Source organism: Schistocerca cancellata, chromosome 8 (assembly GCF_023864275.1).
Source record: "Schistocerca cancellata isolate TAMUIC-IGC-003103 chromosome 8, iqSchCanc2.1, whole genome shotgun sequence".
Classification (NCBI taxonomy): domain Eukaryota; kingdom Metazoa; phylum Arthropoda; class Insecta; order Orthoptera; family Acrididae; genus Schistocerca; species Schistocerca cancellata.
The window spans coordinates 104,488,308-104,514,979 of record NC_064633.1 but is presented as its reverse complement, the minus strand read 5'-3'; the positions used below and the strand labels follow the sequence as shown (position 1 = coordinate 104,514,979).

Sequence of the window (26,672 nt, the reverse complement as noted above, 5' to 3'; positions counted from 1 at the left end):
AACATAATTCATCTTGCGTAAAAATAAATTTACTTTAAAAGTAACGCTTTTCGAACCACAGTTCGCAATACTATCCAGAGACTGTAAGAAATAGATTCGATTTAGCAGCTGCCAGAGAGTGCCAGGAAACAGGCATTATTGCGCATGTACAGCTGCAGTGGTGTAGGAAGTCTGCATGTATAAAGCACTAAGAGAGCTTACATTACGCCATAAAAGATACTGGACATCAGAGGATACTCCGAAAGCATTGGATTTTCGTGAATCATACTAAAATGCATAATTGGGCTTGAAGTGCACATTGTTTTTTTCCCAGATCCACAATGAAGCAGGTCCCATCTAATATTAGGCTTTTCAGTGTGGTTTTTGGGCTGTAAATTTTCTTGGAGTACCAGTACAGTACCATCTCATATTTGGTTCTTTATTATGGCAAAAGGCCATACACGGCAGATGATGAAAACATGCACTTCAAATTCAGCGAACAGTTGGAACTATCCAGCAATGTGGAACGAAACACTTTGTTTCAAATAAATTGATTGCCTCAGTGAAAAGATTAATAAAGCCAAATTTCTCTTTAGCAAACTGACAAAAATAACTTCATTGTTCCACAAGGCGATTAATGCTTGACTGCTAATAAAATCAGAAAACTGGAACTAATAATATATTATTGCCCTCTGTAATTATGTGAATGTATTACAATTCATTTGATAGCTCCGGGCTGCAGAAATCCGTTTTGTTTTAATTTGACGTGGGAGCTGTAAACTAAGAGGAAATAGTGAAATCACTTGAGCAAAGAGGGGTCAGGTGGAAAATAACCCCCTCCCCACTACAACTCAGAGAACTGTGCACATGTGCGAATGTGGCAGATAGGGCGATCGAGAAAAAATTTTCTCGTTAGCATCTGGCTGTTTGCTGCCGACACAACTAACGGCCACATTTCAAGTAGCAGGAAGTGGGAGAAGGTATTGCTTATACGCGAGTCAACTGCGCATGCGGATGAGCCCGCTGGCAACTGCTCAAATGAACCTAATGTAAACAGTTGTGACGTCACGCTCAAAGAAAACAATTTATTGTTACGAAGTATTACATAGTCTTCACCATAAGGCCTTGACATATATTTTCTGTTTGCAGACGCTTGTGCGTGTGCGGTGTTTTGTTGCTGCAAATGGCGCAGTTACTTTGCCATTTAAGTTTTATTTTTTTCCCCCTCTCGTTTATATTTTATTGCTGCAGTATCATTCTCCAGTAGCAGGATACAGTAACATTCTTTGCTAGAGCAGCAATTCTTACCATTCAAAATTACAAAAATTTAACTGAAAGCTAAATCAATGAAAAATTCCCGGAACTCCGAAAAATTCCCAGGTTTTTCCCGGTTTTCTCCCGGATGAAAAAATTCCCGAGGTTTTCCCAGTTGTCCCGGGTCGTATACACCTTGTTGCAGCATGTAAACAGTTCAGGGAAATATTAACTATTTTGGAAATATTTCCATTGTTGGACCAAAAACCAATGATCATGCCCTTTTGGAAGTCACATAAAACAATCCGTTTCCACATTAAGACAATGACTGCACCATTTTCCGCGACCCCCACCTCGCTTTGTATACCCTCCTCTGCTACTGCTCCCATTTACCATCTGTGAGTGATTATTGCACACTGACATCTAACATAGACAGTGGCCCCATTAATTTGGCTGGGTCATGTACGTGGTGACTTAAAAATGCTTAGTTTCCTATTGGGTTTACAAAGTGGATCACAAAATCTCTGGCTCTGGGATAGTTTGGTCAACAAGCAAACACTGTGTACAAATGGTATGACCAGAAAGAAAAAAATGTAATTCCAGACAGTCACAATGTAATAAATCCAGCTCTTGTACCATGGGATAAGGTCTTGCTACAGACTCTGCATATAAAATACAGACTGGTTAAACAGTTAATCCAGTGACAGTTTAAAAAGCAAATGTTTCCTAACTTGTCACCAGCTAAAACTGTGGGCTGCATTTTCACAGGGCTTCAGATTTGTTCAACGTTGAATAGTGATGAACCGACACAAAAAATGTCTGACTTAAAGAAAAAAAAGAATGGGAAGCCTTTCATGCTTCAGTAACTGGATTTCTTGTGCAGAATCAAAGTGAGACATGTAATGGACAGTTTAAATCCCTCATTGAATGATATAGAACTCTTGGTTGTAGAATGTCTCTCGAGCTGCACATGCTTCATCCACACCTGGACTTCTTTAGGGAAAACTTGAGAGACTTAAGTGAAGAACATGGAGAGTGCTTTCTCAAAGACATGGAAAGCAGATATCAAGAAAAATGGGACTGTGTTATGATGGATGACCATATTTAGGGACTGGTTTGTAACAAAGAGATGGCTGCCTATAAAAGAATAAGGACAACAAATCTTCACTTCTTATTGAATTTTCAGTTTCGTTGTGATTATGCTGGGGACACTGACAGTTAACATTCTTTTACATGTGTGTGCTGTGCTTACAATGACACTTTTTGAGTTTTCATTAGCAAATTACAGAAGTAATGACACTGAATATACTAAAGTAATGATGCCCAATTATTTCATTATTTTATATACTCTTTACTACTGCAGTGTAAAGAAATCACATACGCTAAACCATTGAAACTGCGGCAAAGCAGATGCGATATCTGTAATCAGCACACAGGCAGATTAACTACAAACCACCGAAAAATAAATATAAGCAGAAATTGATAAAATTAGCGTATTTGTGTTATTAGTACTATTATTGTTAACAATGAATAACAACCGTAATCATCTAGAGTAAGATAGTACACGGCTTCTATAAACGATTCATTTCCAAGTTCTATGCTTTTCGAAGTATTATATGTACAAATGTGACCGACGTGTGAATGGAACTATATACTCACCAAGTTTGCATTGTGCCCACCAGCTGTTGTTATGAGTAGACCATCTTGACAAAATGGCAACAAAGCAAGAAAGAGTTTTTGTGCACTGGAATCTGCAAGATGTTTATCTTTTAAAACAGTGTAGCATACACATTCAGAAGGAATTATGGGAAAAAACTGCCATGTAAACAGAAAAGTACCAATCAAGCAAGAAAGTGTATCAGATGCAACTGTGGAGAGGGTGAGGGAGAATTTTGTATGCAGACCGAAACAAACCAACGATCCACACAAGCGACATACTTTAAATAATGCAGAAAAATGTGTAGAAATATTTTACGATGGTGGTTATATTTCAAATCATACCAACTGCAACTCTTGCAACAATTAGAACTGGAATATTATGGGGGGTACCTCCAATTTAGCATCACACTGGAGGAGGAACTCAAGGATGATCATTTCACCTCCAAGTTGATATTTAGCAACAAAGCGACCTCCCATTTACATGGAAATGTTAATTGCCTAAATGTGACAGTGTGAGACACTGAACATCGTCACAAAAATTGTGGCGCACGAATAAAGTTAACCGAAGTTTAATGTTTTCTGTGCATTGTCACAGATGGAGCTGCACTTGCAACTGATGCTGTTTCCACAACTGACCGCTGATTCCAAGAATTTCATCTTCGAACAAAATGGAGGACCACCCACATTGGAGCATCAATGATCATCACTACCTAAACAATGAACTTCCACATCACTGTTGGGTGTAGTGGTGACGATGAGGTGGCACTACAGCCTTGGCCCTCCAAATCGTCTGCTCCAACACCTTATGAATTTTTCTTTGTGTGTACATTAAGGACTGTTGATACACTCAGAGTGCTTGAATGCTGCTGTGATGACCACAGATATGGAACAAACTAGACTACTGCTTGGATGTGTGCCATGAGAGCAGAGCAGCACTCTTAGATCACACTTTGGGAAACACAGATCCATGAAAATGAATGAATCATTTATTGCAGCTCTGTACAGCTGGAATTCATTTGTACATTGCATTGAAGTACTAGTACAACTATATGGGGTGGGATTGGGGGTTGGGGGGGATGGAGAGGACAAACTCTTCAAAGAGATTAAGTGATTGAGTACATTGTTCTCTGCGCCTTCGTCAGTGTATGAGTTCGACACATATTATGCAGATCACCTCCTCCCTTTGTCTGTCTGCTCCTTCCCCCTCTGCCTGTCCATCTCCTCCTGTACAAACTGCCAACCTCATCCTAAGCACTCAATACTGTCCACATTTTGTTGATCTCACAGGTTGATGTAAAGTGACAACTGCGCTTCCTACCCACAAATCATACAATGTATTTAAATGAAATCATTGCCACAATTTGACATTTTTTATTTCACAACTGCAGTTTCAGCTGTAGAGCCACTTTCAAGCACAAGGTAAAACAAAAGTTGCAGGGCATAATGTGAAACCATTCGGTAAACAATACAATGATAGGAGCAGTACAAAGTTGCAACCTTGCACTTGAAATTGGCTTTACAGCTGAAATTGCCACAGTGAAATAAATGAATAATAAAAACTTACAGTCTAATGGTGGCAGTGATTTCATTTAAAAAGTATATTATGACTGTGATCCCTAGCCAAGGAAAAAACATCATACACGATTTCCACGTTGTAAAGCCTGATGTGTACAACACTGAACATGAATGAACCAGTATGAAGCATTAGTTACACCACAGTGAATGGAAGTGAACACAAGCAATTCAGCATTCAAAGACAAATCACCAACATTCATTACCATCCACGAACAAGTGGTTACAAAAGAGAGGACAAGAGAACGAGCTTTGTGTACCAACTCTACTAAGTAGCTTTTTGTTGAAAAAATATTCTCATACAGGTTTAACAGCACTGGTAATGTGAATGTAAATCTTTGATATTGAGACAGGATTATTTTTCCGGCCGTTTTTGACAAAGAAAGCAAAAAAGGGATAGGAAAATGAGGATGTCGGTGCCTGAATTTTTATGCAATTGTGAAATATGTTGAGATAGTGCACATGAACCTGAACTGCAGCTCCAAGCTTCTTTAGGATTACTCCAAAACTTTGCACATACGTTGGTTGAGGCTTTTCATTGGTTGCTCATTATACCTGAGAAGGAAATTTAAATGCAGAGCATCATTTACCAAAAATGTGCAATTGGATGATTGATTGGTGCTACAAAATTTCTACCATGCTTTAACAAAATCTTTTTAGGCAATCTGGTAAGAAATATGAGGCACAAAACATGTGCATGAGGACATGTGTATGATGAGGTGTTGATAATATAGCATTTGAATACACCAAGATTCAGGTTTAGTAGGTCTAGATGATTTGGGCAATAGGGGAAGGAAACCACTTCCTGCTGATTATGCATGTTTTTTTTATGATTTGAGTATCCACAGTAACTGGAAATTGCCCATTTCATATTTTATGTCTAATTCGGGACTAAATATGTCGATTTATTGGGACTCCTACAGGAGCTAATTATTTTACAGCAAAACAAAATTGGTCGTTTGTGATCAGAAAGCCAGCAATCAAAGCCTGCCAAGCATTTACAGGTTACACCAGAAAGACTTTATTTCAGTGTAAATGGATAGTGAGTACTTGCTACTTATGATGCTCCAGAGATATATATAACAAATCATACAAAACAATCTGCTTATTAGTAACACAATTTTCAACAATGCTGTTGTTTCATTTGAAGACATTACACTGGCACATGATACCAACCAGATGAAAAAAGAGCAGGAAGTTGTTAAAACCCACTGACCGTCATTTACAACCTGATTCACTGAACAATGAACATGAAAATCGCAGTTTAAATCCTCAGTCACTGTTGCTGCAGCTGTCAAAACACGTACAGGAACCAAAGATTTGCGGAGCGATGTAGCTGAAAACACATGTGGTTTTATCGAATTTGTGAGCAATTTGTTTGCTGTTTTGAATAGCAGGACAGCAATTTTATCTAATCCATATAGAGATTCATTACTACAACAATGCCCAGCACAGCGTTTTCCTCTAATCCATGTAGAGGCTCATTACTACAACAATGTCCACTAGTAATGGCTACAATAGGCCAGACAACACAAATTGCAGAAGTGACAAAATGACAGGTAAAATCACAACACTGCCATGCATTACAAGACTGATAGACTGTTTGTTAATGATACGGCTCAGTTCTTTTTAGAAGAACAAACTGTTCGCATTAAGTTTTTACTGAACAGCAGGTTGAAACAAAATGACCTAGAGAATTTATTTCCAGAGTCCCATCAGAAAGATGGCTACAATTGGAACCCAACAGCAAGAACACCAAGGTGTTTGTTCCGAACCAGCACTATTAATTCGCTAACTGACGTTTCAAACTGTGTGAGTGACACTGATAAGACGCTATTACTGAACACATGAGATTTGGAAAAGGAAGATGAACTTCAGCACTTAAACAGCTCTGGAAATTTGCAGATCCGTAACACTCCCTGTTCCTCTGTGGATGATCATGTCAGTACCATCAAGGGTGAAGAATATCCGTCTTCCACTCAGAAAGCCCTTTCTTCTGAACAGTGTTCAGTAGCATATTTTGCTGGCTATTTAGCACATAAATGCATGCATAAGTGTGGCCTTTTAAGATGTAAGGAGACACTTACTTGTAGCAAAGAGGTTCAAGAGAAGAGAGAATTATTTATTCTCCACTAAAGTTATGTAACTGGCAATTGTCAAGCAGTATTATTTAGACATCTTTACAGGCATATGAGTCTTATTTTGTACAGTTTACTTTAAAGAGAAATATGAAGTGTAGGATCTTAACTACATGAAATCTGGAAGCAGCTGGATAATGATAAATGTGGAGAACACAGACTTTTTATCTTAAATCATGTTGCTAAATGCAAAGTATTTTGCAGTTTTGAAACTATGCTCAAAGACAAGTTTTGTAAAACTCTCTCAAAACTTACTTAAAATTATTTATATTGTGTTGAAGAGACAAATAAAAAATCTGGTACACTTTACTAATTTATTCCCTTGTCTTTTCGTAATCACTCTGCCCTATTTAACTTTAAGGAGGTGACGTTAAATGTGAGCAAAACAGTATTGTTTGTGAGAGTAGTATATGTGCTGGCCGTATGTTGAAGATGTTTACAGACTCTTTTAAGGTTAATAGCGTTCTTTAAGATATAGTTCTTCAGTGTATAGGAGAAATTACATTCATTTACAACTAACTATAATCAGAAGCAAAATATGGTTGTCATTAAGAATGCATGCTAAAATTCTTAGTAAGGAATCCAAAACTGTTTCTTAAGCTTCTTTACTGCCTCAGTGTGCATGATATGTCATTTAAACTTCAGGTAATCTACTTACATCCAGTGTGCAAAACAGAGGATTATGTCTGGAGTGTCAGGGCATTGATACCCTATGATACCGAAGTTTCATTCACCATAGGAACTTCGCCCAAATAATTTGCTAGCACCTCTTCTACGTCTGTTATTCAATCACTTCAATTTTTATTTGATGTACTGAAAAGTGTGTATTTTATTGCACATGTTCATTTTAGCATCAGGCAGGAGCTATTGGATGCAAAAAACACAGTGAATGGACCAGTGGTGGGTGCCTGTATACTTGGGTCATCCACAACTGTGTAGCACTGAAACTTATGGGTGATAGCTTGTATTCAGAAACTGGAAATTTATTCACACTGTTGCTAGCATGAATTTATTCATATTGTTGCTAATGTCTGATAAGCAATACTTTGAGCTCAAAACCTGTCAGCTTCTGACAATTAACTATAGTTTGTTTATAGTTGCATTGGTGCAATGTATGTTCAATATTTGTCACTACATTAACTGATTAAATACAAAAAACTCAAGAAAAAATAGAAAGCTTTTTAGTGTTACATCTGCATGTGGACATTTTTTTTACCCCATAATCCACATCAAATAAGCTGCAGAACAGAGAAGGTGGTGAGTTTACAAAATCTGACAATTTATCCAAAAGCTTGTATAGCAATACACCCTGCATTCAAACATTACAGCGTGAAATATGTTTATCATCATTACTTTTCATTTATTTATTTATTCTGCATGTAACTGAAGAAGTATCCCTGCAGTAGAAATAAACTTCATTTGTAGAATTACTGGAGCTAACATGCGACAGAGTTCCCAATGCCACGACACCTAGGTCAATGAGCATCATAGCGTCAAGTGCAACATCTGTTGTCCAATGGAAAAATTATTTATGCAGTTACCTGTTCTGCCATAAGGTTGGCCAATCTCTTTCTTCTGTGGTCTGGAGTGACCCCCCCCCCCCCCCCCTCTCTCTCTCTCTCTCTCTCTCTCTCTCTCTCTCTCTCTCTCTCTCACACACACACACACACACACACACACACACACACACACACACACACACACACACACCCCTCCTCATTCTCCCTCCCTTTCTTATTATTGTCGTGTTCGACACACATATTGCACACATCCCCTCTTTGTGTCCACCACCTCCTGACCCATCTCTTTGTATGCCTCATCCCTTCACCCACCACATCAACCTGTCCATCTCCTCCATCCAACTGTCTGTTTCTCATTTCTCTCCTTCCGTCAATCTCTTCCAGCCCCTCTCTCCAATCATACTCCCCCCCCCCACCCCCCCAACTCTTCCTCCGCACTCTCCATCTCTGCCCATCTCACATCTTTCCCCCCCCCCCCCCCATGCTCTCCCTGTAACCCCATCTCCCTCTGCCCATCACCACCTCCTCCCTCCATTTGTCAACCTCCCCCTCTCTTTCTATCCACCTCCTCTGTCCCCTCACATTATCGATCTCCTGCTCCCATCACTCCATATTCATCAGTTGCCCCTGCCATGACCATTCATCTCTTTCTCAGTGTCACAACACTCCTCCTGCCCCCTCACACGTATCCAGCCCCTCCTGCCGCCCCCCCCCTTCTCTATGTCCTCCCTTCGTCTACCACTCTCAACCTTCCCTCCCCCTCCCCTTCTCCCCACAGTACCCATCAACATGTACATCAACTGCGGGGCAATCTTGTACTACTATGTAAGATTTTTATCCCTCGAGTGTGGATGCCACACAAAGCAGGTGGATATGAGTGGCCAACACTACTACTACTATTACATTTAATATGCCTACACACTGGGGGCTGGAAAACCATTTTGGCAGGCCGATTCCCACACAACACATCTGTCATGCAGGGAAAAGTGTGTGGCAGGGACTGAAAACACAGATGTTGGTTTGTATCTAACACTTCTTTTGCAGGCTACAAAACCTCACAGTGCTGATACTTGTGAAGTTTACTCTTTGCATACCAAATTTGGTTGAAATCTATTCAGGGGTTTGGGAGGACACGCGCGCAATGTACGTCTGCTTTTGTGTGTGTGCGCGCGCGCGCACACGCACACACACACACACACACACACACACACACACACACACACACACACACAAAAGCAGACGTACATTGCACAATGCCAATAACTGATTCAACATTTTGTAATACTTATGTGACCGTCTTGTATAATGTAATAACTAAAACTCTACTGATGGAGCACTAACAAATACTTACCTGTCTCATGCTCTAAGAAGTTCACTATTTTTTTATACATTTTAACAGCCAATGCATATTTGCCAGCTTTAAAATAATTCGTTCCCTTCTCTTTGAAAAATTTTGCTTGTTCAATTTTCTCATCAGCATCTAGAGACCATGCTTCTTTTGCCTAGGAGTAAAATAAACAACCATTAAAAACCAATTTAGCTCATTTTTCTTCATAATGACAAGAGAGGCAATAAACTGTACACTTTCATCACTGGCCTCTTCACACCCAGATCTTGGCTGTGAATTGGCACAACTTTGGGTTGCTTTTTATGACACTGCAAAATAAATGTAATAGGAATATGGTTCTTATATCATTTAACAGGGAAAAGAATGAATGTTACAGGAATATAAACCACAATTTCTGTATAGAATATTAGGGATCTACAGCATAGGATCTCTGAGTTTCTGCTTAATTTTAGTGATTTCAGTTGCTTCTCAATGCAATCAATATGAATTAGAATAGACCCTTTTTCACCATACAGAGGATGCATTTAATAGCAGACTGGCACAATTAATATTAGACTGTTATACTTTAGTTATCAGACCAAATCCTTCATTAGAATTCTATCTATTATGCATTCACTGCATTCTCTGTGCTGCGAGTAGCAATCAAACCTAATTTATATTATTATTTCAGTATGGGTTTTCCATTGTTTATTATCGATAAAGGCATAGTCCATATCAATTCAGGCAGGCTAGGAAAAAAACCTTACCTTCATAGTCTCTGATGTTATTGAATTTAACGTATGTTAAAATGAAGGACTAAGTAAGGAACACTTTTTTTTTGTTTTCTCCAAAAAATTCCTGCTCTGAGATACAGCCCTCCAAAGATAACACTGTGCATACCATTTTGAAGATGCGAATCTTGGAAAAAGTTTTAAAATTCTGTATCTCTAGAACAGTTCTAAATATTTTGTTAGTTTTTTTTATTTGAAAGATAATTGCTTGATGATTACAAAGAAATCCTCCATTTGGACTTATCTGTCAAAGTTCTTTTACTATGGCATTCTGAACTTTTTTATAATTTATGGATTTTTTTTTTTTCAAAAATGCCAATCCATAAAGTTCCGAATTTTTTCCCTTGTCAATTAATACCATATAGTTTCACAATCCCTGAAAAGGAGAGCTTCCACTTTTATGTTGAACAGGTTTTACAAACAACTGAAATTTTTGCCATACATAGAACCTGTTTTATTATATTATCACATAACAGGTTCACAAAAATCAAAACCTAGCCTTATTTAACATAATTTTATTTCTGCAAGATGAGCAAGAGACTCATTTTTCAAGCATTTTAAATAGTTCCAAAATGTATGTGAAAGATCTATGACTTAAAAGGTTTCAATTTAAGCAAACTTCTGTGCCCTCAGTTTTGTACTGAAATTAGCCAGACAATGAACTAAAAATGTGTTCCACTGCTTCAGTATCTTCCTTTGATATAGAGTGATGCCTTCCTGTTGAACCAATAGCAACTGGAACACTTACAATCTAGGAAGTTAGCACTGATGGTGGCATTTCTGTCCTTCAGCTGGAAACCTATATCCAGCAGCTGGTCCATGTGGTAGCATGAAGTTCACTACAATTTCATTGAACTCATAACTGGTGTCTATAATCTCTGAAATTCACCGGTCACACACACACACACACACACACACACACACACACACACACACACACACACACACATCCCCCTTCTCAGGTTGAGAATCTGAATATTATCCTGGTGCTGCTGAGGTGTTGGCCGAACGAACGAAATTTCTTCTTTCTTGCTCCTTAAAGTGCGTGCAATAAGAGTTCGCCTATCACTTTGAGTCCAAAAATGTGTCTTCTGAATTCCCTTCACAGGAGTAGTTTGTGTGGAGCATTCTTTTTTCTGCTCACAAAATTCTTCGATTTCCTCTTTGGACAAAAGAATGAAGGCCACGGATGTGTAAGATTTCATGACCCTCATAAAATCCTGAGCATTCTGAATCACAGCTGTATTTGGTTTTGAAAGATTATGTTTTGTAACTTCGTGCTTCAGCAGGCCTCCTACGCCATCACAAGGATCCTTCCCATGACTAGTAGCACTGTATACCCAGTCAGTTGGCATAAGCGACTTACTTGATTCAAAAAGTTGGTAATGATTTTTAAAATGACTAGGAGCACAATCAGACTGATGATGATCTTCTCTGCAGTTTTCAGTTAAAGAATTTTGCAGATTGATAGCAAAGCATGTGCCGAGTCATGTCCTGTGTCATCACTTACAGCTGCAACACTTGTGGTCTTATTCTGAAAATATGTCACTCCTATAAAAATTGAAACCTGTTCATTACTCTAATGATGTCCTTGTACTTCTTGTGGGAGAATTGCTGACCAGTTCTCAGCAAAATCACAGTGAAGCACTCTTCAGAATGTGTTGTTGCAATTTCTTCAGATGCTGGTGTGTTACTGCTTTCACTGGCCATTTACCAAGTTCATCAATAAAACTGTCAAAGGCAACATTTTCTTCGTTAGTTTATTTTCCTCACATGTCGCATATGTAATTTCTGCGGAGTTATCTGCTACATCTTCCAGGCCAAGTGCCTGTAAAGACAGTCCTCCCTTTCCAGGGCAGTCACCACATTCTTGAAACAAACAAGTCTCTCACTTTACATCACACACCCTACCAAGGTATCACATGTCACATGCTCCAGTGAGTTCTTCAAAGTTACCACACAAAATTCAAAATTCGCACAGTACACACGTAAACAGACATATCTAGGTGGGTGTGGAACTATCCATTTATGTCGTAGTGCACAAGATTTTTATCTTCCAATATGGGAAGTTGTGTAGTTGCTCATATAAATTTCAAAAGTTTCTTTAATACTGCGAGTCATGTACCTCTTCACTTTCACAGCTTTTTGACCTTCAGCTGTTACAGTTATAGTGTCTTTTGTTGGCACTCTGGTGAGAACAGTCCCATTTATCTTCCACATAAAATGACAACACTATTTGAACTTTAGCTGCTTCTACAGGATGCCCATAATAGAGATCTGGTCTTCCAAAGACTCCTTTACAGACCTCACACTTCTTGATTTGTCTACCATGTACTTTGATACTGATGGAACGTGGTTCAAAATTGTTTTCTTTGAAAATATCTCTCGAATAATAGTTGAAACTTGCACCTTTTCACTGTAGAATGCACAATATCCAACAACTGATTTTATATTTGTGAAAAATTCCTGGCAAGAGGTGCAAGATTGCTTTGGTTCATTTTCTTCTGAAGATGGAATGTCTACTTTGAAGAGTGTGGTCAGTTTTGCTGTAGTGTATTCATCTGTAGCTTTAGTAATTTCTCTGGGCTTTCTTGATGCATAGAGCTTATGACTCACTTCACTGACCACAGTTTCGTAACAGGGCTAACACCTACCTCTGTAGTTGCCTGATTCAGGGTATTTAATTTTTTATCTATTGATGCAAAATCTGCATCATCTGCACCATGGGAGGCTTCACCTTGTTCTGAAACTATCACTGTTGTTATTCTGTCAAAACATTTAGAACACAAAAAGTCGTCACTGGAAAGATCTCCACTTTGAAACTCAAATGAGAACACTTATTCCCAACCTGAACAAAGTCTTATTTTGTTTGTTCTTATATCTCGCCATTTTATGGATATCAAACATATAACACAAATTGGAAAGAAAAGAAAACCCACAAGAACAAAGGAAAGGCAATGAATCCTAAAAGGAACAAAAGAGGACCAGAAAACAACAGAGACGCTAGAAACAGAAGTGAGTAAAACAAGAAAGCAGATTACAATGGCTGGCTGACCACGAGGGGGGGGGGGGAGGGGGGGGGGGGGAAGAGGAGGAGAAGCCAGCCAGATTAAAACTTCCAGCCTAAAAGCACTAGGGTGCAGGACACAGAAGGACAAAGGACATGCGCTAAAACTTACATAGAAGTATAAAACTCACTCTCACAGATAAAACTTAAAACTAAAGCTGCAGCTGAGGCATCGTCGCCCAACATCGAAGGTAGGGAGCTGGGAAAGTTAAAAGACCGCCGAAGAGCGGTTAAAAGTGGGAAGTCCAGAAAGAGGTGGACAACTGTCATTTGGGAGTCACAGTGACACAGAGGTGGGTCCTTGCAACAGAGTAGGTGACCATGTGTTAACCATGTATGGCCAATGTGGAGCTGGCAGAAGACAACTGATTCTCTGCAAGAGGACCGCATGGAAGATTTCCACACATTCCTCCACTAGATTTCCACACATTTGCTGTCTCCTTAATGATATGTGGCTTGTTGCGCGTACTGTTATGCAATTCCGTTTCCCAAAGCCTGAAAACCCTGTGGTGTAAGACAGAGCGCAGGTCAGCTTTGGAGATACCCGTCTCCAGAAGTGATTTCTGCGTCGCCTGTCTGGCCAGCCTGTCGGCAAGTTCATTGCCTGCGATTCCAACGTGTCCAGGGGTCCAGACAAACACCACTGAACGATGGGACCGCTCCAAGGCATTGATGGACTCCTGGATGCACACTACCAGAGGATGGCGAGGGTAGCACTGGTCGACAGCTTGTAGGCTACTCAATGAGTCAGTACACAGCAAAAATGACGCGCCAGGGCACGAGCGGATGTGCTCAAAAGCACGAGATATGACTGCCAGCTCTACAGTGAAAACACTACAGCCATCTGGGAAGGAGTGCTGTTCAATATGTCCTCCATGAACATATGCAAAGCCTACGTGACCATCAGCCATCGAGCCGTCGGTGTAAACCACTTCAGAGCCCCGGAACACATCAAGAATCGAGAGGGAGTGACAGCGGAGAGCCGCAGGGTTAACGGAGTCCTTAGGTCCACATGAAAGGTCCAGACGAAGCTGCGGCCGAGGCATACACCATGGAGGCATACATGATAGGACTGCAAGTAGAGGTGGTAAAAGGAAGGACTCCAGTTCGGAGAGAAGGAACTGCACCCGAACCGGAATCGTTAGCCCCGACTTGGAGCGCCAATGCGGGGCCATAGACTGCCGTGGGCGGGAAAAGGAGATGGTAATTCGGATGCTCAGGAGAACTACGAATGTGTGCAATGTAACTGGCAAGCAACTGTGCACTTCTAATTTGCAATGGAGGAATCCCAGCCTCCAACAGTACGCTGGTCACCAGACTCGTCCTAAAAAGCTCCTGTCGCTAGTCAAAACCCACAGTGGTGCACAGGGTTGAGTAAATGCAACGCTGAGGGTGCAGCCGAACCATAAACCACACTCCCACAGTCAATTTGGGATTGGACAAAGGCTCTGTAGAGCTGCAGCAGCATAGAGCGGTGCCAGCACTTCTGATTAAGCTGATGAAGATGAGGAAGCCAAGTCAATCAGTGTCAAAAACCAGTCCTAAGAATCACTATGTCTCCACTACAGTGAGTGGATAGTCACGAAGGTGAAGTTCTGGGACCGGATGAATGGCACGACGCCAACAGAAGAGCATCACACATGACTTTGCTGCTGAAAACTGGGAGCCTTGGGCTACAGACCATAACTGCGCCTTGTGGATGGCTCCCTGTAGGCAAAGCTCAGCAACACCAGTACTGTAGCAGCAGTACGAAATGCAGGAGTTGTCTACATACAGAGAAGGTGAGACGGGTGGCCCTACAGCTGCTGCTAGACCATTTATGGCCATTGTGAGACGGGCAGCCCGACAGCTACTTCTAGACCATTAATGGCCATTAAAAATAGAGACACACTCAATGGATCTGATCAGGCACAGGAGCTGTGTCAGGGCAATGTGCAAGGGGACTGAGGAGCTCCCTCTCTGTAAATGGGGCATTATAGGATTCACTTTGGCGTGTAGTGAATTAGAGGACGTTCCCTTCCGGCCACCGTTTGAGAGTGCTAAAAGCTGGGCTAATTCTTCGATGCAGAGGCTTGAGCAAAGTGCTTGGCAATTGAGTTTGCGTCGGTAGATAACACGCCATTTATGGTAACACCAGGAACACCTGTTTGGGCCTGGTACCCGAAAAGACATATGACCTTTGCCCAGACTTGGGAAGGTGACGTATGGCACCCAATGTTTGAGAAATATCTTTCCCAACACTCCTGCTCCTGTCGTTTGATAAGTTTGCGGATGCGGGCACGGAGCCATGTAAAGGCTATGAGGTGCTCCGGGGAAGGGTGCCACCTATGCCGCTGTAGAGCTCGCGAACGTTCCTTAACTGCTTCAGCGTCTTCCGGCGACCAGCAAGGGACTGCCTTACGCCTCGGGCACCCTTAAGTGCGAGGGATCGTGTTTTCTTCCACAGAAACAATTGTTGTAGTCACCTGCTCAACCATCACATCGATGTTACCATGTGGGGGAGATTCAACAGTAACATCAGAGGTGAAAGTTTCCCAGTCCGCCTCATTTAAAGCCCATATGGGTAGGTGTCCATGGGCCTGAAGCTGGGGCAGTAATAGGAAGATGGGAAAGAGGTCACAACCCCATAGATCATCAAGTGCTCTCCACGGGATAGATGGGAGAAGTCGTGGGCTGCAAATTGATAAATCAATGGCCAAGTAACTACCATGAGCCACACTGAAATGTGTGGCGGCCCCAGTATTTAAGAGGCAGAGGTCGAACTGAGACAGTAAAGTTTCGACATCTCTGCCTCGGCCAGTAAGCACAGTGCCACCCCACAAGGGGTTATGGGTGTTAAAATTTCCCAAAAGTAGGAAAGGTTTAGGAAGTTGATCAATCAGTGCAGCTAATACATTCAGGGTTATGGCACCATCTGGAGGAAGATATACATTGCAGGCAGTTATTTCCTGTGTCGTCCTTATTCTGACAGTCACAGGTTCAAGAGGGGTTTGAAGGGGGCACACAGTGTCATCACAGACTGAATTTAGGACATAAACGCAAACTTCCACCTGACACTCATTATAGTCGCTACGGTTCCTGTAATATCACATAGCCACAGAGGACAGGGATCTGCATTGCCAGGAACCAGGTTTCTTGGAGGGCAATGCAGATAGCATGAGTAAAGCTTAACAGTTGCCGTAGCTCAGACAGACGGTGGAAAAAACCGCCGTAATTCCACAGGAGGATGACATTGTGAGACTGGGAAGGCATGGAACATACAATGAGGTAGTTTATGCCTCAGAGTCACATGCTGCCACCGACTTATTACCTGAGCAGTCTATGTCCATTATGTCTGAGGGTCCGGCAAAATCTAGGTCCTCAGCAGATGCCAAAATCTCCACCCCATCCTCAGACATAGAGCTTGTAGGTAGCGGTGGTGTGGGTGCCACCATAATTTTCTTGGTCTTCGGGGTTTTCTTTTTGAATTTCTCTCGCTGCTCCTTGGGTTTCCCTAGCTGGGAGGACTTCACTGGCTCAGTCTCCGGGACTGAGGATGAGCGTGAAGCCCTATGACCAGCTGCTTTCGGTCTCTTCAGCCACTGGCAGATGTCATCTTTCCCACTAGCAGAAACCTGGGAAGGGAGTGACCCAAGGGACCCCTTCTTAGCGAGAGAAGCTGAAGACTTACACTTCTCTGGCTTAGACGTGGGGTCGGACGTCCCCCATGGTTGGGGGGGGGGGAGGGGGTGTTGCTCCTGAAGCTGGGGTGCAGGAGCAACAGGGAGAGAAATGCCCCCCACCATCAAAGGGGCAAGTGTAGTCTTCCAGCTCTGAGAGGTGACTGGGGTTGTTGGAGCTGATTGTGCCAGAACTGTTGTAGCGGCGGCGTAAGACGATGTCACACAGTCATACATACAGGATGCAGGCGTTCAAATTTTCTCTTAGCCTCAGTGTAGGTCAGTCGGTCCAGGGTCTTGTACACCAAGATTTTCCTCTTTCTGGAGAATACTGCAGTCTGGTGAGCAAGGCATAAGGTGCTCTCCGCACGTGACACAGATGGGATGCGGGGTACATGGAGTAATGGGATGTGATGGGCATCCGCAATCTCAACATGTGATGCTGGAAGTACAGGAAGTACTGGAAGGAGAATGGCCGAAATTCCAGCACTTAAAGCACTGCGTTGGGGGAGGGATATAGGGCTTCACATCACAGCGGTAGACCATCATCTTGACCTTCTCGGGCAATGTATCACCCTCAAAAGCCAAGATGAAGGCACCGGTGGTAACCTGATTATCCCTAGGACCATGGTGGACATGCCGAACGAAATTTACACACTGCCACTCTAAATTGGCGCGCAACTTATCATCAGACTACAAAAGAAGGTCCCTGTGAAATATGATTACCTGGACCATACTTAAGCTCTTATGGGGCATGATGGTTACAGAAACATCCCCCATCTTGTCACAAGCGAGTAACACCTGTGACTGGGCAGAAGATGCTGTTTTGATCAAGACTGAACTAGATCTCATTTTGGACAAGCCTTCCACTGCCCCGAACTTGTCCTCTAAATGCTCAACAAAAAAGTGAGGCTTCATTGTCGTGAAAGATTCCCCATCAGCTCTTGAACATACAAGGTACCGGGGCGAATAAGATCCGCTGCCATCCTTAGCCTGCCAATCCTCCCATGGCGTGGCCAGGGAAGGGAACGGTTTGAGATCGTACTTCTGTGCACAGAATTGAGCTCGTGAATGCTTACAGAATTGAGCTCGTGAATGCTTAGAGACTGTTGGTGTTTCACCACCAGCAAGAGATGATGGACTACGCTTCATCGTGTGTCATCTGCTCTGATGTCACCCGCTCCCACCAGGGGCCCTCCACACAGGCACCACCCAGCTGCAGCAAAGGCTACCTGGTAGGATGGCCATTGTCTGGAATCCCGATGCCCTAGGGGGATGGGCATCTACCCCTTGGCATACGTGGGGAGTTAACAGTGCAGGCATCAGCAGAGCGATCCCTATGTGGTCATGGGGCTACAACCCTGACAACAGGGTACATGGCGGCCCCAAGACAACGGACTGGCTACCGTGCTGGATATCAGGTGCAAAGATGTACATGGTCATCGTCGACGCAGAAAGCAACACTGCATAGTGCTTGGTGGAAAACGCACCCAGGAAGGTGTCCTCGCCCAAGAGATGGAGAATGGGTGCGACTGCAATGTGACAACGAGAAAGTGGGCCAAAGATCTCAATGCACGATGAACACAATGCACCACGTAAGGCGCCCTTCCCAAATTGGCTTGTTCTTCGGGAAAATTTTGAAGAATGGAGGTCAAACCCTACAGGAGACCATCACATAAGGCCGAAACGTGTGAGACTCCTTTTAGTCGCCTCTTACGACAGGCGGGAATACCTCGGGCCTGTTCTAATTCCCGGACCCACAGGGGGAATGGAATGTAACAATATTAGCGAAGGAAAGTTGCTACTCAGCGGAGATGCTGAGTCACGATAGGCACAACAAAAAGATTCACACAATTATAGCTTTCGGCCATTAAGGTCTTTGTCAGCAATAGACAGACAGACACAGACACACACACACACACAACTTGCACACATGTCTGCAGTCTCAGACAACTGAAACCGCACTGTGAAAAGTTTGCATGATGGGAGTGGCGACCAGGTGGGGTAAGAAGAGGAGGCCAGGGTGGCGAGGTGGGGGTTTAGACCGTGGGCAGGAAGGAAGGTGAGGAGGGGTAAGTGCTTCCTAAAGTCCATAAACCCAACCACCCGTGACACCCCATTGTGGGCGGTTACTGTGCCCCCACTGAAATCAGCACCTTCAACCTATTACCCGGAACCTATCCTCCTATATAAAAGATACCAACCAATTCCTCCACCGCCTCTCCACAGTTCCTGTCCCTTTACCACATGGTGCCCTGCTCGTCACTATTGATGCCACCTCCCTGTACACTAACATTCCTAATGCCCATGGCCCTACTGCTATCAAACACTACCTTTCCAGACGCCCTATGGATTCCAAACCAACAACCTCCTTCCTAGTCGCCATAATCAACTAAATCCTCACCCACAATTACTTCTCCTTTGAAAGTATTACCTACAAACAAGTCCAGGGTATGGCTATGGGCAACCACATGGCACCATCCTGTGCCAACCTATTCACGGGACATCTAGAGGAATCATTCCTAAAAACCTAGACTCCTAAACCCCTCACCTGGTTCAGATTCACTGATGACATCTTTGCTATCTGGATTGAAGATGAGAACACCCTTTTCACATTCCTCCAGAACCTCAACAACTTCTCCCCCATTTGCTTCACCTGGTCCTACTCAACCCAACAAGCCACCTTCCTAGGTGTTGACCTCCACCTCAGAGATGGCGACATCAGTAACTCTGTCCATTTCAAACCTACTAACCACCAGCAATACCTCCATTTTGACAGCTGCCATCCATTCCATACCAAGGAGTTCCTTCCGTACAGCCCAGCCACCCCGTGGTCATCGCATCTGCAATGACGAGCAGTCCCTCTCAAAATATACTGAGGGTCTCACTGAAGCCTTCAATGACCGTAATTATCCTCCCAACATTGTATAAAAACAAATCTCCCGTGCCTTATCTTTCCTGTCTCCCACCACCTCCCTAAGTCCCGCAATCTGGCCACACAGGAGTGTTCCCCTAGTAACTCAGTACCATCTAGGACTGGAGCAGCTGAATTACACTCTTCGCCAGGGTTTCAATTACCTCTCATCATGCCCTGAAATGACAAATTTCCTGCACACTACGCTTCCCACCCCTCCTACCGTGGTATTCCGCCGTCCACAAAACCTACACAATATACTTACACAACCCGTAGTCCCAATCCCTTACCTCATGGTCATACCCCTGTAATAAGACCTAGATGCAAGACCTGTCCCATACATCCTCATACCACCATCTACTCCAGTCTGGTCACTAATGTCACCTATCCCACCGTGTGTGTGTGTGTGTGTGTGTGTGTGTGTGTGTGTGTGTGTGTGAGACAAAGGCCTTAATGGCCGAAAATTACAATTGTGCGACTCTTTTTGTTGTACCTATCGCGACTCAGCATCTCCGCTATATGGTGAGTAGCAACTTTCTTTCTCTAATATTCTTCTATGGATGTGCAAGTAGTCAGCATACTTCACTCTCCTGTGGCCCCAGTCAGCAGACATTTCAAACAGACTGTAACTGTGTCAACTGGCAAATTCCTCACAAAAACACAGAACTCACTGGATGGTCTCATTTTTCTTAGAAGCTTCTTCAGTAAACAAATTAATACTGAACAACTACAATACAGAAAACTTCAATGAACAGCCATGACAAAGAAACTGACAAGAAACTACAATAAATTGTAAGGAGTAACTGCAACAAAGAAAGTTATAAGAAGTAATTGCAACACAGAAATTGATAAGAAATAACTGCAACAAAGAAAATGGAAATAAACACTGTAACAATGAAATTAGTAAGAAGCTACTTCAGTAAGACGTACACTACCCCTGAAAGTTAAAAAATGATTTTTAAAAATAAAACCTGCCCAACTTAAAAGTGGAAGCTCTCCTTTACAGAGAATGTAGTACTACATTGTACTAATCAACAGAAAAAAAAAATCTAACTTATCTGGATTGGCATTTGTGAAATAAATAAATAAATAAAAATCTGCAAATTATAAAAAAATCAAAAGGCGACAGTAAAAGAACGTTGAGATATATGTCCAAATGGAGGATACCATTGAATCATAAAGCAATTATCTTTCAAATAAAAAAAACTCTTAACAAAATAACTAGAACTGTTACAGAGATACAGCATTTTAAAATTTTTTCCGAAATTCGCACCTTCAAAATGGTGTTGGCAGTGTCACCTTTAGAGGCCTGTATCTCGGGGCAGGAATTTTCTGGAGAAAACAAAAAGACACCTGTTTCTTACTTATTCCTGAATTTTAACATACAGTAAATTCAATAACATCTGAGACTATGAAGGTAACCGCCATGCCTGATGTGGTACAGATTATGCCTACTTTTTTTTTTTTTTTTTTTTTTTTTTTTTTTTTTTTTGCAGTGGCATGAATTAAACCTGCATGGTGCTACTGCAGGATTTCCTTTACAAAGGAACATATCAAAACAGTATTTGGAAGCAGAGTTCAGCATTTCTGCTTTTCATTAGCTGCCCTCAATTTCAACTCTTGTGTCATTCATTAGCGTCTGGGCATTAACTTTGGTGCCAATGACAGGCTTTACATATGACCAGAATTTCTTTTTTTACAAGACTTCTTTCTATAAGACTATGCTAGTTGTGAACGGTTTGTGCATAGCCTCTTTATAGCCAAACTTTTTCTGTTTAGCATTTTTATAGCAATAGCCTGTATCACTTCACACACGTGTATCTTTGTAAGACATAGCTATGTATTTTTCACATAAAACCATGGAACTTGACGTTGGTGGGGAGGCTTGCGTGCCTCAGTGATACAGATGGCCGTACCGTAGGTGCAACCATAACGGAGGGGTATCTGTTGAGAAGCCAGACAAACGTGTGGTTCCTGAAGAGGGGCAGCAGCCTTTTCAGTAGTTGCAGGGGCAACAGTCTGGATGATTGACTGATCTGGCCTTGTAACATTAACCAAAACGGCCTTGCTGTGCTGGTACTGCGAACGGCTGAAAGCAAGGGGAAACTACAGCCGTAATTTTTCCCGAGGACATGCAGCTTTACTGTATGATTAAATGATGATGGCGTCCTCTTGGGTAAAATATTCCGGAGGTAAAATAGTCCCCCATTCGGATCTCCGGGTGGGGACTACTCAAGAGGACGTCGTTATCAGGAGAAAGAAAACTGGTGTTCTACGGATCGGAGCGTGGAATGTCAGGACCCTTAATCGGGCAGGTGGTTAGAAAATTTAGAAAGGGAAATGGATAGGTTAAAGTTAGATATAGTGGGAATTAGTGAAGTTCGGTGGCAGGAGGACCAACACTTTTGGTCAGGTGATTACAGGTTTATAAATACAAATTCAAATAGGGGTAATGCAGGAGTAGGTTTAATAATGAATAGAAAAATAGGAGTGCGGGTAAGCTGCTACAAACAGACGCATTACTGTGGCCAAGATGGACACAAAGCCCATGCCTACTACAGTAGTACAAGTTTATATGCCAGCTAGCTCTGCAGATGATGAAGAAATTGATGAAATGTGTAACGAGATAAAAGAAATTATTCAGGTAGTGAAGGGAGATGAAAATTTAATAGTCATGGGTGACGAACTCGTCAGTAGGAAAAGGGAGAGAAGGAAACATAGTAGGTGAATATGGATTCCGTAGAAATGTTGGAACACGTGAGGCAATACTAACCTTACGACTTATCTTAGAAGAAAGATTAAGAAAAGGCAATCCTACGTTTCTAGCATTTGTAGACTTAGAGAAAGCTTTTGACAATGTTAACTGGAATACTCTCTTTCAAATTCTGAAGGTGGCAGGGGTAAAATACAGGGAGCGAAAGGCTATTTACAATTTGTACAGAAACCAGATGGCAGTTACAAGAGTCGAGGGGCATGAAAGGGAAGCAGTGGTTGGGAAGGGAGTGAGACAGGGTTGTAGCCTCTCCCCGATGTTATTCAATCTGTATATTGAGCATACAGTAAAGGAAACAAAAGAAAAATTCGGAGTAGGTATTAAAATTCATGGAGAAGAAGTAAAAACTTTGAGGTTCGCCGATGATATTTTAATTCTGTCAGAGATAGCAAAGGACTTGGAACAGCAGTTGAACGGAATGAACAGTGTCTTGAAAGGAGGATATAAGATTAACATCAACAAAAGCAAAACAAGGATAATGGAATGTAGTCAAATTAAATCGGGTGATGCTGAGGGAATTAGATTAGGAAATGAGACACTTAAAGTAGTAAAGGAGTTTTGCTATTTAGGGAGTAAAATAACTGATGATGGTCGAAGTAGAGAGGATATAAAATGTAGACTGGCAATGGCAAGGAAATCGTTTCTGAAGAAGAGAAATTTGTTAACATCGAGTATAGACTGAAGTGTCAGGAAGTCGTTTCTGAAAGTATTTGTATGGAGTGTAGCCATGTATGGAAGTGAAACATGGACGATAACTAGTTTGGACAAGAAGAGAATAGAAGCTTTCGAAATGTGGTGCTACAGAAGAATGCTGAAGATAAGGTGGGTAGATCACGTAACTAATGAGGAGGTATTGAATAGGATTGGGGAGAAGAGAAGTTTGTGGCACAACTTGACTAGAAGAAGGGATCGGTTGGTAGGACATGTTTTGAGGCATCAAGGGATCACAAATTTAGCATTGGAGGGCAGCGTGGAGGGTCAAAATAATAGAGGGAGACCAAGAGATGAATATACTAGGCAGATTCAGAAGGATGTAGGTTGCAGTAGGTACTGGGAGATGAAGAAGCTTGCACAGGATAGAGTAGCATTGAGAGCTGCATCAAACCAGTCTCAGGACTGAAGACCACAACAACAACAAAAATCATGTTTTTGTAAACAAACAACACACACCTGTAAATATGTTGGTATGCAAACAATATCAATATGTTGGTACGTAAACAAGATACAGTCAACCTGCCACATGGCCATCTAAATAACAACCAGCATGCATATTACTCTGTAAAACTACATGGGAAAAGTGGAAGTGTTGGAGATGTCAACCACTACATTCAGCTTCTCACTACTACATTACGTTTCTGCATAATATTATCCTCCTCGCGTAACGGGCTCTTCTCACTGTTTTCCAAACTTTTTTGTTACATTTAGAAAACTTCTCTCTTCCTCTCATTTTGAAAAAGGAGTGCAAGTAAAAATATAAAGCCACTTTTACCAAAAACATTTGTACCACTTTTACAACTGCATTTTCAAACTATACATTTACTTTCATAAAATTACATGGATATTATAAAAATATTGATGATGAACTAATTAATTGCTCAATTAATGACATGCAAGATAGAAACAACGTAAATAAATTAACATAAAATGAAACCCCACTATCTTCTTGAGATCTTTGTGTTGAAGGCCCATTTGTCAGTTCCCAAGCAAATCGTATTTATCACACAACAAGTAATTAAGTTAAATTATGTTACCTTTTCAAAATTTTTTAGTTCCACTTCATACTCAATTTCAGCATTTCCTGGTATGTTTAAGTCAGGCTTGCCTTCCTTTTTAAATGCATATTTTGGTTTTATGATGATTCTTGACTTTTCTCCCTTTTTAAATTTTTCCAGGGCTTTTTCTACACCTTCACAGATTCCGTATTCACTTCCTTCACCAAGTGGAAAAGTAATGCTTCTTTCTTCGAAAATATTCCCGTTGTGTTTACCGACCAAATTAACTGTTGAGAAAATAAGTTAATGAAACTATATCACAATACTGTCAGCAAATAAAAAATGCCAGCAGTTGCTGAAGAACCATCCTTTATGATTAATTACCTTCAACTGTTGCCCCATCATTTGGACTACTATAGCCTTCACCTTGAATAATTTGGTATCGCGTTATACTGCCATCCTTTTTTGGCGATATGTCTTCTCCTTGCCAGTCAATAACCTCAATCTGAAACAACAGTGCACCAATGATCAACAACTATTAATGTTTATATGTTTATATCACCAATCAATATATCTTATATAAACACACACACACACACACACACACACACACACACACACACACACACCACTTTGGATAACCGAGTATTTAAGGCAGTCATACTGGAGCTATTTGAGGTACAGAATGTCTATAGCTTTTCCACTCTTAATTTTCTCAAATCTTCCTTGGGAAAGATTAATACAAATTACAAATGCTTACATTTATGTTGTTCATTTGCTACAAGCACCGTAAAAAATGGTTTCCCTCTGAATCACAACACCGCATTGTGTTGTCTTCAGGGCCAAGCACAAGTGTCACGTGATCAGGATATTTTGAACATGATTCACTGTTACACAACACTTCACGTGGTTAAACATTTAAAAACGAGTACACAAAATAGTGAAGCATAGCAATAAGTAGGTTGTTCTTTTACATTACGCATTCAACAAGTTCCTATATGAAATTGTGCTTCAGGAATAAGAGGAGTTTTTAAGAATAAATATTCACAGTTTCTTTTTAAAATTAACTTTTCTCGCTATCAATTGGAAAGGGATAAAAAATTGTCTATGGGATATAATTCGCTTATTTTTAAGCTAAAGTTGATGACACTGGAAGTCTCTTTATGAAGTGCTGTCCAATCAATACAATTACCTGCAATGGATTTTTAAAATAAACTTTTCAGACAATATGAATACTATTGTGACTGAAATATCTACCTATTTAAAGAAGCATTGAAAAGTAGATTGTTTTCAAGCAGTTCATGACAATATATATATATATATATGGTTTATATGTCTACTTGTGTCTGTATGTGTGTGTGTGCGCGAGTGTATACGCGTCCTTTTTTCCCCCTAAGGTAAGTCTTTCCGCTCCCGGGACAGGAATGACTCCTTACCCTCTCCCTCAAAACCCACATCCTTTCGTCTTTCCCTCTCCTTCCCTCTTTCCTGATGAGGCAACAGTTTGTTGCGAAAGCTTGAATTTTGTGTGTATGTTTGTGTTCGTTTGTGTGTCTGTCGACCTGCCAGCACTTTCATTTGGTAAGTCACATCATCTTTGTTTTTAGGTATATATATATACTTTGTTTATATATATATATATATATATATATATATATATATATATATATATATATATATATATATATATATATATATAAAAACAAAGTAGATGTGACTTACCAAATGAAAGTGCTGGCAGGTCGACAGACACACATACGAACACAAACATACACACAAAATTCAAGCTTTCGCAACAAACTGTTGCCTCATCAGGAAAGAGGGAAGGAGAGGGAAAGACGAAAGGATGTGGGTTTTAAGGGAGAGGGTAAGGAGTCATTCCAGTCCCGGGAGCGGAAAGACTTACCTTAGGGGGAAAAAAGGACGGGTATACACTCGCACACACACACATATCCATCCACACATATACAGACACAAGCAGACATATTTAAAGACAAAGAGTTTGGGCAGAGATGTCAGTCGAGGCAGAAGTGCTGAGGCAAAGACGTTGTTGAATGACAGGTGAGGTATGAGTGGCGGCAACTTGAAATTAGCGGAGATTGAGGCCTGGTGGATAACGGGAAGAGAGGATATATTGAAGAGCAAGTTCCCATCTCCGGAGTTCGGATAGGTTGGTGTTAGTAGGAAGTATCCAGATAACCCGGACGGTGTAACACTGCGCCAAGATGTGCTGGTCGTGCACCAAGGCATGTTTAGCCACAGGGTGATCCTCATTACCAACAAACACTGTCTGCCTGTGTCCATTCA

At 41.5% G+C, this 26,672-nt stretch overlaps 1 protein-coding gene across 2 annotated transcripts in view; it reads right to left on the bottom strand.

The window, feature by feature from the left end:
* Positions 1–26,672, bottom strand: part of LOC126095159 (peptidyl-prolyl cis-trans isomerase FKBP4-like) — a 122,339-nt gene that overhangs the window by 56,643 nt on the left and 39,024 nt on the right. For both annotated transcript variants that reach the window (XM_049909881.1, XM_049909882.1), the window contains exons 4-6: positions 24,750–24,870; positions 24,405–24,652; positions 9,474–9,624 (exon numbers count right to left, since the gene is read on the bottom strand). In XM_049909881.1, coding sequence (XP_049765838.1) covers positions 9,474–9,624; positions 24,405–24,652; positions 24,750–24,870 — 520 coding nt within the window. The remainder of the gene's footprint in view (positions 1–9,473; positions 9,625–24,404; positions 24,653–24,749; positions 24,871–26,672) is intronic.